Source organism: Pseudophryne corroboree, chromosome 7, assembly GCF_028390025.1.
Source record: "Pseudophryne corroboree isolate aPseCor3 chromosome 7, aPseCor3.hap2, whole genome shotgun sequence".
Classification (NCBI taxonomy): domain Eukaryota; kingdom Metazoa; phylum Chordata; class Amphibia; order Anura; family Myobatrachidae; genus Pseudophryne; species Pseudophryne corroboree.
Window position 1 is genome coordinate 288,500,467 of NC_086450.1, and position 16,908 is coordinate 288,517,374.

Below are 16,908 nucleotides of genomic sequence, written 5' to 3' on the forward strand. Positions count from 1 at the left end.
GGCTGCACAATAGTCTCCATTATTCAAATTACGCCACACAGTAGCACCACTTACACACACTACTACAGGTAGAGCCCCTGTCACACATTACGCCAGGTAGAGCTCTCTTTTACACATTACAGCACGTAGAGCCCCCTTTTAAACATTACGGAAGGTAGAGCCCCCTTTTACACATTACGGCAGGTAGAGTCCCCTTTTACACATTAACATTTTATTTGGGATAATCATTGCACAGCAAGCAAATTATCCAGTGTCTTATGGCCCCTGGGGAAAGGTGTGACACAGTGACAGAACACGGGGGTGGGACACGGTGATGGAACACAGGGTATGACACGATGACAGAACACGGGGGGGGGGGGTGACACGGTGACAGATTGTGGGGGGGTGACAGTGACAGAACGCAGGGGGGTGACACAGTGACAGAACGCGGGGGGGGGGGTGACACAGTGACACAACGCGGGGGGGGGGTGACAGTGACAGAACACGGGGGGGTGACACAGTGACAGAACACGGGGGGGTGACACAGTGACAGAACACGGGGGGGGGGGGGTGACACAGTGACAGAACACGGGGGGGGTGACACAGTGACAGAACACAGGGGGGTGACACAGTGACAGAACACAGGGGGTGACACAGTGACAACACGGCGGGGTGACTTAGTGACAGAACACGGGGGTGACACAGTGACAGAACACGGGGGAGGGGGGGATGTCACCATGACAGAACATGGGGGGGCTGACTCAGTGGCAGAACACGGGGGTGACACAGTAACAGAACGTGGGGGGGTGTCACGGTGACAGAACACGGGGATGACAGGACACGGTGACAGAACACGGGAGGTGACACGGTAACAACACGGGGGGGTGACTTAGTGACAGAACATGGGGGGTGACATGGTGAAAGAATCCAGGGGAGGGGGGGAGGGGGTTGGTACAGCAAGCGTTAAAGATCTCGCCCCCTAACCTAAATACAGTCTGACGCCACTGCCCGCACACACAAACATATACACACACACACACTCTCTCATATACACACACACTCTCTCATATATATATATACACACACACACACACACACACACACACACTTTCTTTCCCTCACTTTTTCCATTAACTTACTGATCTGTGTCTTGCTGGCAGTGGCAGGAAGGATGGATCTGTAGCAGTGACTTATGTCCCATGTAGCTCCGCCCCTAAAGTCCTGCGTAGCCCCGCCCCTCATCTCCACATAGCTCCGCCTCCTTTTCGTCTGATCGCTGCCTTTGTCAGTGGGGACTCTGGAGGCGGGAGGAGGAGGAGGATGAGTGTGTCAGGCGCCGTGCAGCAGCAGCAGGGGCGACTGGCACCGGCAGCTTGGAGTACTGCAGAGCAATGACAAGCAGCTCAGTCAGTCGGGCCGCTTGTCATTGCATGCTGGTGGGAAGCAGTGGGCCGGTCAGGATCGGTTTGCGGGCCGCATACGGCCCGGGGGCTGTATTTTGCCCACCCCTACATTAGAGGATATGTACCCAGCACGACATCGACGGTGACAGGATACGGCTGGGTTCCGGCATAGGCACTGCATACACATTTGCTGATTCATGTTCATAAAAGCAAAAACAGCAAGTAACTATATGTGCGGAACAAACCATGATGCCATGCAAGGGGAGCAAATACATTTATATTGTTTCTGTGCAGGGTAAATACTGGCTGCTTTATTTTTACACTGCAATTTAGATTTAAGTATGAACACACCACACCCAAATCTAACTCTCTCTGCACGTTACATCTGCCCCACCTGGAGTGCAACATGGTTTTGCAGAGGTGCTTGCAAACATGAATCAGGCCCAATGTGCTAATGCTGTATTGTGTACAGGCCTATTCACATACAGAAATGGACTATCACTTTTAGAAGGTTTTAAGAATGAAAAGTGAACGTTTGACCCGAACATCCGTGTGTATTATTGTTTATTACCATTTATTTATATAGCGCTTTACAGAGAATATTTGGAAATTCTAATCAGTTCCTGTCCCAGCGGAGCTTACAATGTATATTCCCTACCACATGTACACACATATACATTAGTGTTATTTTATTGTTAATCCCTGACTACCTTTAAATAATATATATTTCTCTAATAAATGATTAAACTACTATGGTCGCCTATTTTCATTATAGCAAATCTGCATTAATACCACAACAACCAATCGGATACTTACTTTCATGTTGTAGCCTACACAGTTCAGAGAAGACGTTCACTGCTAATTGGTTGCTACGGTTTCAGTGTAGATTTCCATGTTCATAAGTAGAATTGCATATTTATTGCAAAGGTTTCAATTATATTCCTGACATATTGTTATGATTATTATAAAAAAATGCAAAGAATGTGCTGATGCTGATGTAAATGAGTCTGTGGTAGAATGAAATACTGTAAAAGTTGGGCTTTGCACATCCTAAATCAGTAAAAAGAACACTGTATTTTCTGTATGTACTTAGTAGACTGCATGTTATAATAGAAGCTTCTGTAATCACCCTTTTACACTCTAGGAAATGAGGTGAGTTTGGCCCTCATCCTACTCTCGTCACCATTGCTGCTACTTTGCAGGCCATCATCTGTGACAGCAAGAAATACGGGGTCAGAGCTGCGCAAGGCTAATATAATTTTCCCCATTCCTCCATATTTCCTGTTGTCACTGTGCGCTTCGTATTACAGCAGGCACTGCACTGTGAACTCCTATATGCTTCAGCTGGGCGCCTCCTCCTATCGGCTGAGGAAACTGCGGCAGCAGTGAAAGGAAAGGTGAACTGCCGGGTAACATGGAAACGGCCTGGCTATAAAGTATGTGGTATTTATTTTCTTTTAATATGGCATCAACAATGGCCATCTCATCCAGCGTAAGGGAAGGAATGACCCTTTCAGTAATGTACTTGAAATGAAAGCAAAGGACAAGGGGAACAAAAATATACCTGCGAACACAAAGTTGCCTCTTCGTGAAAGTGTCCTTTCATGAAATCGCAGTATTCTCTGGATGTTATTTTACAGCTGGGGGATAGGAAACAGGAAACACATCAGTTGCATGTGGATATAATAAGCTCATTACAAACTCCTACCAATGTACATTTTCAAATGATGAATCCTGCAGAATATTTTAAACATTAGGCTGAAAGTAAAAGGTTATTACAATACAACAGGGGTGTATCTAGGGGTCCGAGCGCCCCTGGCAAAGTAAGGGGCTGGCGCCCCCCCCCCCCCCCCCCCCCCCCCACACACACACACATTTGGAATAAGAAGTGAGTATTGGAAATGGGGCATGGTCTTGTGGGGGAAGGGCGTGGACACAATAGTACTTCCAATTCAAATTATGCCACACAGTAGTGTCCCTCATTCACATTACACCGCACAGTAGTGTCTCGTATTCACGTTACACCATCCCTCCCCCCTAACCCACCTTTCCCACAGCCTGAGCCTAACGCGCCACCCCCCCCCAAAGCCTCTTCAGTGGTGCCTAACACTAACCCACCCTTCCTAATCTCCCTCCCTGAGCCTAACCCTAACCCTTCCACGTGGCTTGCCAGTGGAGTCTTTGGCACCAACTCGATCCGGATTTTGGCATTCTGCATCGCTATCTATGTTGGTATGCCAGCATCAGCATTCCGAGCAATTTCGGGATGCTGGCGTCAGCTTTCCGACCGCCGGGATGCCAAACGCCGGCATCTTGACTGCATCCTGAATGAAATGCTAATGAGCTGCTGTGAGATGAGCCTCAAATGGACCCAGCCATTAACCAAACACCATTAGTTGGATGGTAGAAGTGCTTCCAGGGTGCCATCGCTTCCAAGATAAAATGATCAATTATACAATTAACTGATATACATTTCATTGAACCTGGCCTTGAAATAGGTAAGATATGTATTTTCTTTATTACACTCAACAAGTTAAAGTTTTCGCTTACTTGCTACTTACTTACATCTAACATGCATGAAAATCGTGTAGTTTTCCAGGTACTGCAGTCCATTCTCCCAAACACTGACACTTTTTTATTATCTTCAACAACAAATAGACCTATAGCACTGTGCTATATAACAATTGCTGTGTACCTGGTGAGAGTCTATTACTGCCGGCGCGGCGCCGGTGTCCGTCAGCACCGCACTGCACTAGTGATCAGACTAGTGTCCGTCAGCACCGCACTGCACTAGTGATCAGACTAGTGCCCAGCAGCACCGCACTTGTAATCAGACTCACAATAAACTACAGTTCCCAGCAGCCCTTGCTGCCGGGAGCTCCCAGCAACAAGGGCTGCTGGGAGCTGTAGTTTATTTTGAGTCTGATTACAAGTGCAGTGCTGCCGGACACCAGCGCCGCTCCAGCAGTAACAGACTCTCACCAGGTACAGTCTGACAGTACTGCTTTTCTATCCTTTGGCCGCGGGTGGTACAGCCAGGCGGCGCCCCTTCCTTGCCTGGTGCCCCTGGCGAGTGCCATCCTGGCCAATAGGTAGATACACCCCTGCAATACAATAACAGTTTACTTTACTTAGACTTTCCCACTCTATAGTAAAAAAAATAAGATTTTACTTACCGATAAATCTATTTCTCGGAGTCCGTAGTGGATGCTGGGGTTCCTGAAAGGACCATGGGGAATAGCGGCTCCGCAGGAGACAGGGCACAAAAAGTAAAGCTTTTCCAGATCAGGTGGTGTGCACTGGCTCCTCCCCCTATGACCCTCCTCCAGACTCCAGTTAGGTACTGTGCCCGGACGAGCGTACACAATAAGGGAGGATTTTGAATCCCGGGTAAGACTCATACCAGCCACACCAATCACACCGTACAACTTGTGATCTAAACCCAGTTAACAGTATGATAACAGCGGAGCCTCTGAAAGATGGCTTCCTTCAACAATAACCCGAATTAGTTAACAATAACTATGTACAATTATTGCAGATAATCCGCACTTGGGATGGGCGCCCAGCATCCACTACGGACTCCGAGAAATAGATTTATCGGTAAGTAAAATCTTATTTTCTCTATCGTCCTAGTGGATGCTGGGGTTCCTGAAAGGACCATGGGGATTATACCAAAGCTCCCAAACGGGCGGGAGAGTGCGGATGACTCTGCAGCACCGAATGAGAGAACTCCAGGTCCTCCTTAGCCAGAGTATCAAATTTGTAAAATTTTACAAACGTGTTCTCCCCTGACCACGTAGCTGCTCGGCAAAGTTGTAATGCCGAGACCCCTCGGGCAGCCGCCCAAGATGAACCCACCTTCCTTGTGGAGTGGGCCTTTACAGATTTAGGCTGTGGCAGGCCTGCCACAGAATGTGCAAGTTGGATTGTGCTACAGATCCAACGAGCAATCGTCTGCTTAGACGCAGGAGCACCCATCTTGTTGGGTGCATACAATATAAACAACGAGTCAGATTTTCTGACTCCAGCTGTCCTTGCAATATATATTTTTAATGCTCTGACAACGTCCAGTAACTTGGAGTCCTCCAAGTCACTTGTAGCCGCAGGCACTACAATAGGCTGGTTCAGATGAAATGCTGACACCACCTTAGGGAGAAAATGCGGACGAGTCCGCAGTTCTGCCCTGTCCGAATGGAAAATCAGATATGGGCTTTTGTAAGATAAAGCTGCCAGTTCTGACACTCTCCTGGCCGAAGCCAGGGCTAGAAGCATGGTCACTTTCCATGTGAGATATTTCAAATCCACCTTCTTTAGTGGTTCAAACCAATGAGATTTTAGAAAGTCCAAAACCACATTGAGATCCCACGGTGCCACTGGAGGCACCACAGGAGGCTGTATATGTAGCACTCCCTTAACAAAGGTCTGGACTTCAGGGACTGAAGCCAATTCTTTTTGAAAGAAAATCGACAGGGCCGAAATTTGAACCTTAATAGATCCCAATTTGAGACCCATAGACAATCCTGATTGCAGGAAATGTAGGAATCGACCCAGTTGAAATTCCTCCGTCGGAGCACTCCGATCTTCGCACCACGCAACATATTTTCGCCAAATTCGGTGATAATGTTGCACGGTTACTTCCTTCCTTGCTTTAATCAAAGTACTTCTTCCGGCATGCCTTTTTCCTTTAGGATCCGGCGTTCAACCGCCATGCCGTCAAACGCAGCCGCGGTAAGTCTTGAAACAGACAGGGACCCTGCTGAAGCAAGTCCCTCCTTAGAGGTAGAGGCCACGGATCTTCCGTGATCATCTCTTGAAGTTCCGGGTACCAAGTCCTTCTTGGCCAATCCGGAACCACTAGTATCGTCCTTACGCCTCTTTGCCGTATAATTCTCAATACTTTTGGTATGAGAGGCAGAGGAGGAAACACATACACCGACTGGTACACCCAAGGCGTTACCAGCGCGTCCACAGCTATTGCCTGCGGATCTCTTGACCTGGCGCAATACCTGTCCAGTTTTTTGTTGAGGCGAGACGCCATCATGTCCACCATTGGTCTTTCCCAACGGGTTACCAGCAAGTGGAAGACTTCTGGATGAAGTCCCCACTCTCCCGGGTGAAGATCGTGTCTGCTGAGGAAGTCTGCTTCCCAGTTGTCCACTCCCGGGATGAACACTGCTGACAGTGCTATCACATGATTCTCTGCCCAGAGAAGAATCCTTGCAGCTTCTGCCATTGCACTCCTGCTTCTTGTGCCGCCCTGTCTGTTCACATGGGCGACTGCCGTGATGTTGTCCGACTGGATCAACACCGGTTTTCCCTGAAGCAGAGGTTCTGCCTGGCTTAGAGCATTGTATATTGCTCTTAGTTCCAGAATGTTTATGTGAAGAGACGTTTCCAGGCTCGTCCATACTCCCTGGAAGTTTCTTCCTTGTGTGACTGCTCCCCAGCCTCTCAGGCTGGCGTCCGTGGTCACCAGGATCCAATCCTGTATGCCGAATCTGCGGCCCTCCAATAGATGAGCACTCTGCAACCACCACAGAAGAGACACCCTTGTCCTTGGAGACAGGGTTATCCGCAGGTGCATCTGAAGATGCGACCCTGACCATTTGTCCAACAGATCCCTTTGGAAAATTCTTGCGTGGAATCTGCCGAATGGAATTGCTTCGTAAGAAGCCACCATTTTCCCAGGACTCTTGTGCATTGATGTACAGACACCTTTCCTGGTTTTAGGAGGTTCCTGACAAGCTCGGATAACTCCTTGGCTTTTTCCTCCGGGAGAAAAATCTTTTTCTGAACCGTGTCCAGAATCATCCCTAGGAACAGCAGACGAGTTGTCGGCATTAACTGGGATTTTGGAATATTCAGAATCCACCCGTGCTGTTTTAGCACTTCTTGCGACAGTGCTAATCCCATCTCTAGTTGTTCTCTGGACCTTGCCCTTATTAGGAGATCGTCCAAGTATGGGATAATTAATATGCCTTTTCTTCGAAGAAGAATCATCATCTCGGCCATTACCTTTGTAAAGACCCGAGGTGCCGTGGACAATCCGAACGGCAGCGTCTGAAACTGATAGTGACAGTTTTGTACAACGAACCTGAGGTACCCCTGGTGTGAGGGGTAAATTGGAACGTGGAGATACGCATCCTTGATGTCCAAGGATACCATAAAGTCCCCCTCTTCCAGGTTCGCTATCACTGCTCTGAGTGACTCCATCTTGAACTTGAACTTCTTTATGTACAGGTTCAAGGACTTCAGATTTAGAATAGGCCTTACCGAGCCATCCGGCTTCGGTACCACAAAAAGAGTGGAATAATACCCCTTCCCTTGTTGTAGAAGAGGTACCTTGACTATCACCTGCTGAGAGTACAGCTTGTGAATGGCTTCCAAAACCGTCTCCCTTTCGGAGGGGGACGTTGGTAAAGCAGACTTCAGGAAACGGCGAGGTGGATCTGTCTCTAATTCCAACCTGTACCCCTGAGATATTATCTGCAGGATCCAGGGATCTACCTGCGAGTGAGCCCACTGCGCGCTGTAATTTTTGAGACGACCACCCACCGTCCCCGAGTCCGCTTGAGAAGCCCCAGCGTCATGCTGAGGCTTTTGTAGAAGCCGGGGAAGGCTTCTGTTCCTGGGAAGGAGCTGCCTGTTGCTGTCTCTTCCCTCGACCTCTGCCTCGTGGCAGATATGAATAGCCCTTTGCTCTCTTATTTTTAAAGGAACGAAAGGGCTGCGGTTGAAAAGTCGGTGCCTTTTTCTGTTGGGGAGTGACTTGAGGTAGAAAGGTGGATTTCCCGGCTGTAGCCGTGGCCACCAAATCTGATAGACCGACTCCAAATAACTCCTCCCCTTTATACGGCAAAACTTCCATATGTCGTTTTGAATCCGCATCGCCTGTCCACTGTCGCGTCCATAAAGCTCTTCTGGCCGAAATGGACATAGCACTTACCCGTGATGCCAGTGTGCAGATATCCCTCTGTGCATCACGTATATAAAGAAATGCATCCTTTATTTGTTCTAACGACAGTAAAATATTGTCCCTGTCCAGGGTATCAATATTTTCAATCAGGGACTCTGACCAAACTACCCCAGCACTGCACATCCAGGCAGTCGCTATAGCTGGTCGTAGTATAACACCTGCATGTGTGTATATACTTTTTTGGATATTTTCCATCCTCCTATCTGATGGATCTTTAAGTGCGGCCGTCTCAGGAGAGGGTAACGCCACTTGTTTAGATAAGCGTGTTAGCGCCTTGTCCACCCTAGGAGGTGTTTCCCAGCGCTCCCTAACCTCTGGCGGGAAAGGGTATAATGCCAATAATTTCTTTGAAATTATCAGCTTTTTATCAGGGGCAACCCACGCTTCATTACACACGTCATTTAATTCTTCTGATTCAGGAAAAACTATAGGTAGTTTTTTCACACCCCACATAATACCCTGTTTAGTGGTACCTGTAGTATCAGCTAAATGTAACGCCTCCTTCATTGCCAAAATCATATAACGTGTGGCCCTACTGGAAAATACGGTTGATTCGTCACCGTCACCACTGGAGTCAGTGCCTGCGTCTGGGTCTGTGTCGACCGACTGAGGCAAAGGGCGTTTCACAGCCCCTGACGGTGTTTGAGTCGCCTGGACAGGCACTAATTGATTGTCCGGCCGTCTCATGTCGTCAAACGACTGCTTTAGCGTGTTGACACTATCCCGTAGTTCCATAAATAAAGGCATCCATTCTGGTGTCGACTCCCTAGGGGGTGACATCCTCATATTTGGCAATTGCTCCGCCTCCACACCAATATCGTCCTCATACATGTCGACACACACGTACCGACACACAGCAGACACACAGGGAATGCTCCTAACGAAGACAGGACCCACTAGCCCTTTGGGGAGACAGAGGGAGAGTTTGCCAGCACACACCAAAAGCGCTATATATATAACAGGGATAGCCTTATAATAAGTGCTCCCTTATAGCTGCTTTATATATATCAAAATATCGCCATAAATTTGCCCCCCCTCTCTGTTTTACCCTGTTTCTGTAGTGCAGTGCAGGGGAGAGACCTGGGAGCCGTCCTGACCAGCGGAGCTGTGAGAGGAAATGGCGCCGTGTGCTGAGGAGATAGGCCCCGCCCCTTTTCCGGCGGGCTCGTCTCCCGCTATTTAGTGAATCCAGGCAGGGGTTAAATATCTCCATATAGCCTCTGGGGGCTATATGTGAGGTATTTTTAGCCTTTATATAGGTTACATTTGCCTCCCAGGGCGCCCCCCCCCCAGCGCCCTGCACCCTCAGTGACTGCGTGTGAAGTGTGCTGAGAGGAAAATGGCGCACAGCTGCAGTGCTGTGCGCTACCTTTAGAAGACTGCAGGAGTCTTCAGCCGCCGATTCTGGACCTCTTCTGACTTCAGCATCTGCAAGGGGGCCGGCGGCGCGGCTCCGGTGACCATCCAGGCTGTACCTGTGATCGTCCCTCTGGAGCTGATGTCCAGTAGCCAAGAAGCCAATCCATCCTGCACGCAGGTGAGTTCACTTCTTCTCCCCTCAGTCCCTCGTTGCAGTGATCCTGTTGCCAGCAGGACTCACTGTAAAATAAAAAACCTAAGCTAAACTTTTTCTAAGCAGCTCTTTAGGAGAGCCACCTAGATTGCACCCTTCTCGGCCGGGCACAAAAATCTAACTGGAGTCTGGAGGAGGGTCATAGGGGGAGGAGCCAGTGCACACCACCTGATCTGGAAAAGCTTTACTTTTTGTGCCCTGTCTCCTGCGGAGCCGCTATTCCCCATGGTCCTTTCAGGAACCCCAGCATCCACTAGGACGATAGAGAAATATTATTTTACTTGTATGTTGCAAACACTAGTCAAAATTAGTGTTGTAAACTGGGGATCAGTATGAAATACCTCCAATCAAAATGGCGACGTTTAAAATCCCGACACCAATTGACTGATGGTCAAAATCCCGACATGGTCAAAATCCCGACAGGGACAAAATACCGACATTTAAAATACCGACAAGGTCAAAATACCGACATGTAAAATGCAGACAGGTCAAAATACCGACATGCATTTTGTTGTTGTTTTTGTGTGTGTATGTCGACATAAGTCAACATGTACACCATATAAAGTGTACCGCATCCCCTCGCATGGCTCGCTGCACTCGCCATGCCTCCAGGTCCACTGGGATGGTAAAGTATGAACAAGTCGGTTTCAATGAAAAAAATCATGAAAAACTCATGTCGTTATTTTGACCTGTCGGCATTTTACGTCGGTATTTTGACTTTGTCTGTATTTTGTCCATGTCGGGATTTTGACCATCGGTCAATTGGTGTCGGGATTTTGAACGTCGGGATTTTGATTCTGTATGTGATTAGATGACTAAACATTTACATTTCTCAAGCTCGTTAAATACTTGAGTAGTTTATGTAATATACTTTTTTTAACTGATACCTGGGCCTGCTGGTAAAGCAATACTACAGTATGTGTGAAATTGCCTTCTAGTCCAGGATTTAAATAATTTCCGGGGTGCTGCAGCTTTAAGTAAACACTGCATTGTGGGCCTGATTCATAGATGTACGCTATTCCCATGTTTCCGCAGTTGGCTGATGATTGTATTACTGGCCATTCGTCTGAGTTGCACGGTGCTTCTGCAGAGCAGATTAGGATCAAATTCAATGATAGTTCTGTTGACCACTCCATAGCCATAGAAGGCCAATACAAATCCCCTTCAGCTGCGACATTTACATGTTTTTGCACAGTATCTGCATACAAAGATGCAGCAGTGGTAGCATTAGTGCACATCTCTTAATCAGGCCCTGTGACAATTTATTGTTCCAAAGTGCCATATTAAAGCTCCTTGCAATAATTTTTTCTGCCACCAGATGGCCCTTTGAGAGAATCATACATTACATCAGTGGTTCACAAACTTTTCTGAATCACGGCGCCCTAGAGTATCAGAATTGTTTTCCTGGCACCCCTTGGTCAAATGTTTCTTATTGAGAAATTTATAAAGAAATATTAAATTAAGTAAATTGTGTTTATATGTCAACTTTAGGTTCAGTTGTGTTGTGATGGACAACATTTGCTTCTGTTTGTTCTCAAATTTTATGATTGGCAGCTACAAGCACTGGTTTTGACTATTATATTGACCATAAATAATTTGAATTGGTCCTGGACCACCAATCCAGGGCACCCCTGCAAGTGTCCCGAGGAAACCCCAGGGTGCCATGGCACACAGTTTGAGAACCACTGCATAACGGGTGATATTCATGTGACCGGCGGTCAGCTGACCGACAGTCACATAACCTCCTACACCATCCCGACGGCTCACTATCCCGATGGTCGGCATGCCGACCAACAGGGACTGTTTCCACTCGTGGGTGTCCACGACACCCATAGAGTGGGAATAGAACCCGTGGCGACCGCAGGTCGCCACCGAGCCTGCAAGGGGTTGCTGCACTCGCCCCTCCCCGCCGGGATCCCGGCGTCGGCAAGCTGACCGCCGGTCTCCTGACCGCCGGTCAGCCGTACTACACCCCTGCATAACATGTTAGAATAATTGATATTCTGCAGGACATGTATGGTATATTATATATTATAAATTGAATGACTATGTTCATGTTCTGGTTTAATTAGTGACTTGGCAGCACCTATGGTCTGAGGGGAGGGAAATATAAGTCCTTTCAGAAAAAAAGGCAGTGATTTCTGCTCATACTTGCTCACAAATCTTTGCTGGACATGGAATTTTGTAAGAGTAGGTCACCCACCCAAATCTTCCCAGTGAAATGGGTGGGATTGGGATGGTGGGGTTTGATGACAAGATTCCCACTGAATCGTCAGATTACGGATGTTGCTCACCCCCAATCTCCTCATAGTGGCCACCTCCATCTCCCCTCCAGGAGGTCTCCAGGATGGGAAATAGCAATTGTTGGCAAGTATATGTGAAACATAACAACAAGTATGGTGAAAGTATTTGAATGGCTTCTACCTTCCTTTTGTTCCAATACAACAGGGCCTGCCTGTTATTTCACAATTCATATGAAGATGATTGGGATAACTTCCATTTGTGCTGTTTGTGCACACCTGGAAAAATAAAGTAATAGTCACCACATTTGATACATGGAACATACCAATATAGAGGTATTTCACAAAATGTAAACAATCATTTGTACCAATTAGAGATGTGCACTTGAAATTTTTCGGGTTTTGTGTTTTGGTTTTGGGTTCGGTTCCGCGGCCGTGTTTTGGGTTCGACCGCGTTTTGGCAAAACCTCACCGAATTTTTTTTGTCGGATTCGGGTGTGTTTTGGATTCGGGTGTTTTTTTCAAAAAACCCTAAAAAACAGCTTAAATCATAGAATTTGGTGGTCATTTTGATCCCAAAGTATTATTAACCTCAAAAACCATAATTTCCACTAATTTTCAGTCTATTCTGAATACCTCACACCTCACAATATTATTTTTAGTCCTAAAATTTGCACGAGGTCGCTGGATGACTAAGCTAAGCGACCCTAGTGGCTGACACAAACACCTGGCCCATCTAGGAGTGGCACTGCAGTGTCACGCAGGATGGCCCTTCCAAAAAACACTCCCCAAACAGCACATGACGCAAAGAAGAAAAAAAGAGGCACAATGAGGTAGCTGTGTGAGTAAGATAAGCGACCCTAGTGGCCGACACAAACACCTGGCCCATCTAGGAGTGGCACTGCAGTGTCACGCAGGATGGCCCTTCCAAAAAACACTCCCCAAACAGCACATGACGCAAAGAAGAAAAAAAGAGGCGCAATGAGGTAGCTGTGTGAGTAAGCTAAGCGACCCTAGTGGCCGACACAAACACCTGGCCCATCTAGGAGTGGCACTGCAGTGTCACGCAGGATGGCCCTTCCAAAAAACACTCCCCAAACAGCACAGGACGCAAAGAAGAAAAAAAGAGGCGCAATGAGATAGCTGTGTGAGTAAGCTAAGCGACCCTAGTGGCCGACACAAACACCTGGCCCATCTAGGAGTGGCACTGCAGTGTCACGCAGGATGGCCCTTCCAAAAAACACTCCCCAAACAGCACATGACGCAAAGAAGAAAAAAAGAGGCGCAATGAGGTAGCTGTGTGAGTAAGCTAAGCGACCCTAGTGGCCGACACAAACACCTGGCCCATCTAGGAGTGGCACTGCAGTGTCACGCAGGATGGCCCTTCCAAAAAACACTCCCCAAACAGCACAGGACGCAAATAAAAATGAAAGAAAAAAGAGGTGCAAGATGGAATTGTCCTTGGGCCCTCCCACCCACCCTTATGTTGTATAAACAGGACATGCACACTTTAACCAACCCATCATTTCAGTGACAGGGTCTGCCACACGACTGTGACTGAAATGACGGGTTGGTTTGGACCCCCACCGAAAAAGAAGCAATTAATCTCTCCTTGCACAAACTGGCTCTACAGAGGCAAGATGTCCACCTCATCATCATCCTCCGATATATCACCGTGTACATCCCGCTCCTCACAGATTATCAATTCGTCCCCACTGGAATCCACCATCTCAGCTCCCTGTGTACTTTCTGGAGGCAATTGCTGCTGGTCAATGTCTCCACGGAGGAATTGATTATAATTCATTTTAATGAACATCATCTTCTCCACATTTTCTGGAAGTAACCTCGTACGCCGATTGCTGACAAGGTGAGCGGCGGCACTAAACACTCTTTCGGAGTACACACTTGTGGGAGGGCAACTTAGGTAGAATAAAGCCAGTTTGTGCAAGGGCCTCCAAATTGCCTCTTTTTCCTGCCAGTATAAGTACGGACTGTCTGACGTGCCTACTTGGATGCGGTCACTCATATAATCCTCCACCATTCTTTCAATGGTGAGAGAATCATATGCAGTGACAGTAGACGACATGTCCGTAATCGTTGTCAGGTCCTTCAGTCCGGACCAGATGTCAGCATCAGCAGTCGCTCCAGACTGCCCTGCATCACCGCCAGCGGGTGGGCTCGGAATTCTGAGCCTTTTCCTCGCACCCCCAGTTGCGGGAGAATGTGAAGGAGGAGATGTTGACAGGTCGCGTACCGCTTGACTTGACAATTTTGTCACCAGCAGGTCTTTGAACCCCAGCAGACTTGTGTCTGCCGGAAAGAGAGATCCAAGGTAGGTTTTAAATCTAGGATCGAGCACGGTGGCCAAAATGTAGTGCTCTGATTTCAACAGATTGACCACCCGTGAATCCTTGTTAAGCGAATTAAGGGCTCCATCCACAAGTCCCACATGCCTAGCGGAATCGCTCCCTTTTAGCTCCTCCTTCAATGCCTCCAGCTTCTTCTGCAAAAGCCTGATGAGGGGAATGACCTGACTCAGGCTGGCAGTGTCTGAACTGACTTCACGTGTGGCAAGTTCAAAAGGTTGCAGAACCTTGCACAACGTTGAAATCATTCTCCACTGCGCTTGAGACAGGTACATTCCACCTCCTATATCGTGCTCAATTGTATAGGCTTGAATGGCCTTTTGCTGCTCCTCCAACCTCTGAAGCATATAGAGGGTTGAATTCCACCTCGTTACCACTTCTTGCTTCAGATGATGGCAGGGCAGGTTCAGGCGTTTTTGGTGGTGCTCCAGTCTTCTGTACGTGGTGCCTGTACGCCGAAAGTGTCCCGCAATTCTTCTGGCCACCGACAGCATCTCTTGCACGCCCCTGTCGTTTTTTTAAAAATTCTGCACCACCAAATTCAAGGTATGTGCAAAACATGGGACGTGCTGGAATTTGCCCATATTTAATGCACACACAATATTGCTGGCGTTGTCCGATGCCACAAATCCACAGGAGAGTCCAATTGGGGTAAGCCATTCCGCGATGATCTTCCTCAGTTGCCGTAAGAGGTTTTCAGCTGTGTGCGTATTCTGGAAACCGGTGATACAAAGCGTAGCCTGCCTAGGAAAGAGTTGGCGTTTGCGAGATGCTGCTACTGGTGCCGCCGCTGCTGTTCTTGCGGCGGGAGTCCATACATCTACCCAGTGGGCTGTCACAGTCATATAGTCCTGACCCTGCCCTGCTCCACTTGTCCACATGTCCGTGGTTAAGTGGACATTGGGTACAACTGCATTTTTTAGGACACTGGTGAGTCTTTTTCTGACGTCCGTGTACATTCTCGGTATCGCCTGCCTAGAGAAGAGGAACCTAGATGGTATTTGGTAACGGGGGCACACTACCTCAAGAAATTGTCTAGTTCCCTGTGAACTAACGGCGGATACCGGACGCACGTCTAACACCAACATAGTTGTCAAGGCCTCAGTTATCCGCTTTGCAACAGGATGACTGCTGTGATATTTCATCTTCCTCGCAAAGGACTGTTGGACAGTCAATTGCTTGGTGGAAGTAGTAAAAGTGGGCTTACGACTTCCCCTCTGGGATGACCATCGACTCCCAGCAGCAACAACAGCAGCGCCAGCAGCAGTAGGCGTTACACGCAAGGATGCATCGGAGGAATCCCAGGCAGGAGAGGACTCGTCAGAATTGCCAGTGACATGGCCTGCAGGACTATTGGCATTCCTGGGGAAGGAGGAAATTGACACTGAGGGAGTTGGTGGGGTGGTTTGCGTGAGCTTGGTTACAAGAGGAAGGGATTTACTGGTCAGTGGACTGCTTCCGCTGTCGCCCAAAGTTTTTGAACTTGTCACTGACTTATTATGAATGCGCTGCAGGTGACGTATAAGGGAGGATGTTCCGAGGTGGTTAACGTCCTTACCCCTACTTATTACAGCTTGACAAAGGCAACACACGGCTTGACAAATGTTGTCCGCATTTCTGTTGAAATACTTCCACACCGAAGAGCTGATTTTTTTGGTATTTTCACCAGGCATGTCAACGGCCCTATTCCTCCCACGGACAACAGGTGTCTCCCCGGGTGCCTGACTTAAACAAACCACCTCACCATCAGAATCCTCCTTGTCAATTTCCTCCCCAGCGCCAGCAACACCCATATCCTCCTCATCCTGGTGTACTTCAACACTGACATCTTCAATCTGACTATCAGGAACTGGACTGTGGGTGCTCCTTCCAGCACTTGCAGGGGGCGTGCAAATGGTGGAAGGCGCATGCTCTTCACGTCCAGTGTTGGGAAGGTCAGGCATCGCAACCGACACAATTGGACTCTCCTTGTGGATTTGGGATTTGGAAGAACGCACAGTTCTTTGCGGTGCTTTTGCCAGCTTGAGTCTTTTCATTTTTCTAGCGAGAGGCTGAGTGCTTCCATCCTCATGTGAAGCTGAACCACTAGCCATGAACATAGGCCAGGGCCTCAGCCGTTCCTTGCCACTCCGTGTGGTAAATGGCATATTGGCAAGTTTACGCTTCTCCTCCGACAATTTTATTTTAGATTTTGGAGTCCTTTTTTTACTGATATTTGGTGTTTTGGATTTTACATGCTCTGTACTATGACATTGGGCATCGGCCTTGGCAGACGACGTTGCTGGCATTTCATCGTCTCGGCCATGACTAGTGGCAGCAGCTTCAGCACGAAGTGGAAGTGGATCTTGATCTTTCCCTAATTTTGGAACCT

General features: G+C 48.1%; 1 protein-coding gene across 1 annotated transcript in view; it reads right to left on the reverse strand.

Annotated features, from left to right (window-relative positions):
- Positions 1-16,908, reverse strand: part of RHBDF1 (rhomboid 5 homolog 1) — a 353,761-nt gene that overhangs the window by 20,563 nt on the left and 316,290 nt on the right. The window contains exon 15 of the mRNA XM_063934209.1: positions 2,947-3,022. Coding sequence (XP_063790279.1) covers positions 2,947-3,022 — 76 coding nt within the window. The remainder of the gene's footprint in view (positions 1-2,946; positions 3,023-16,908) is intronic.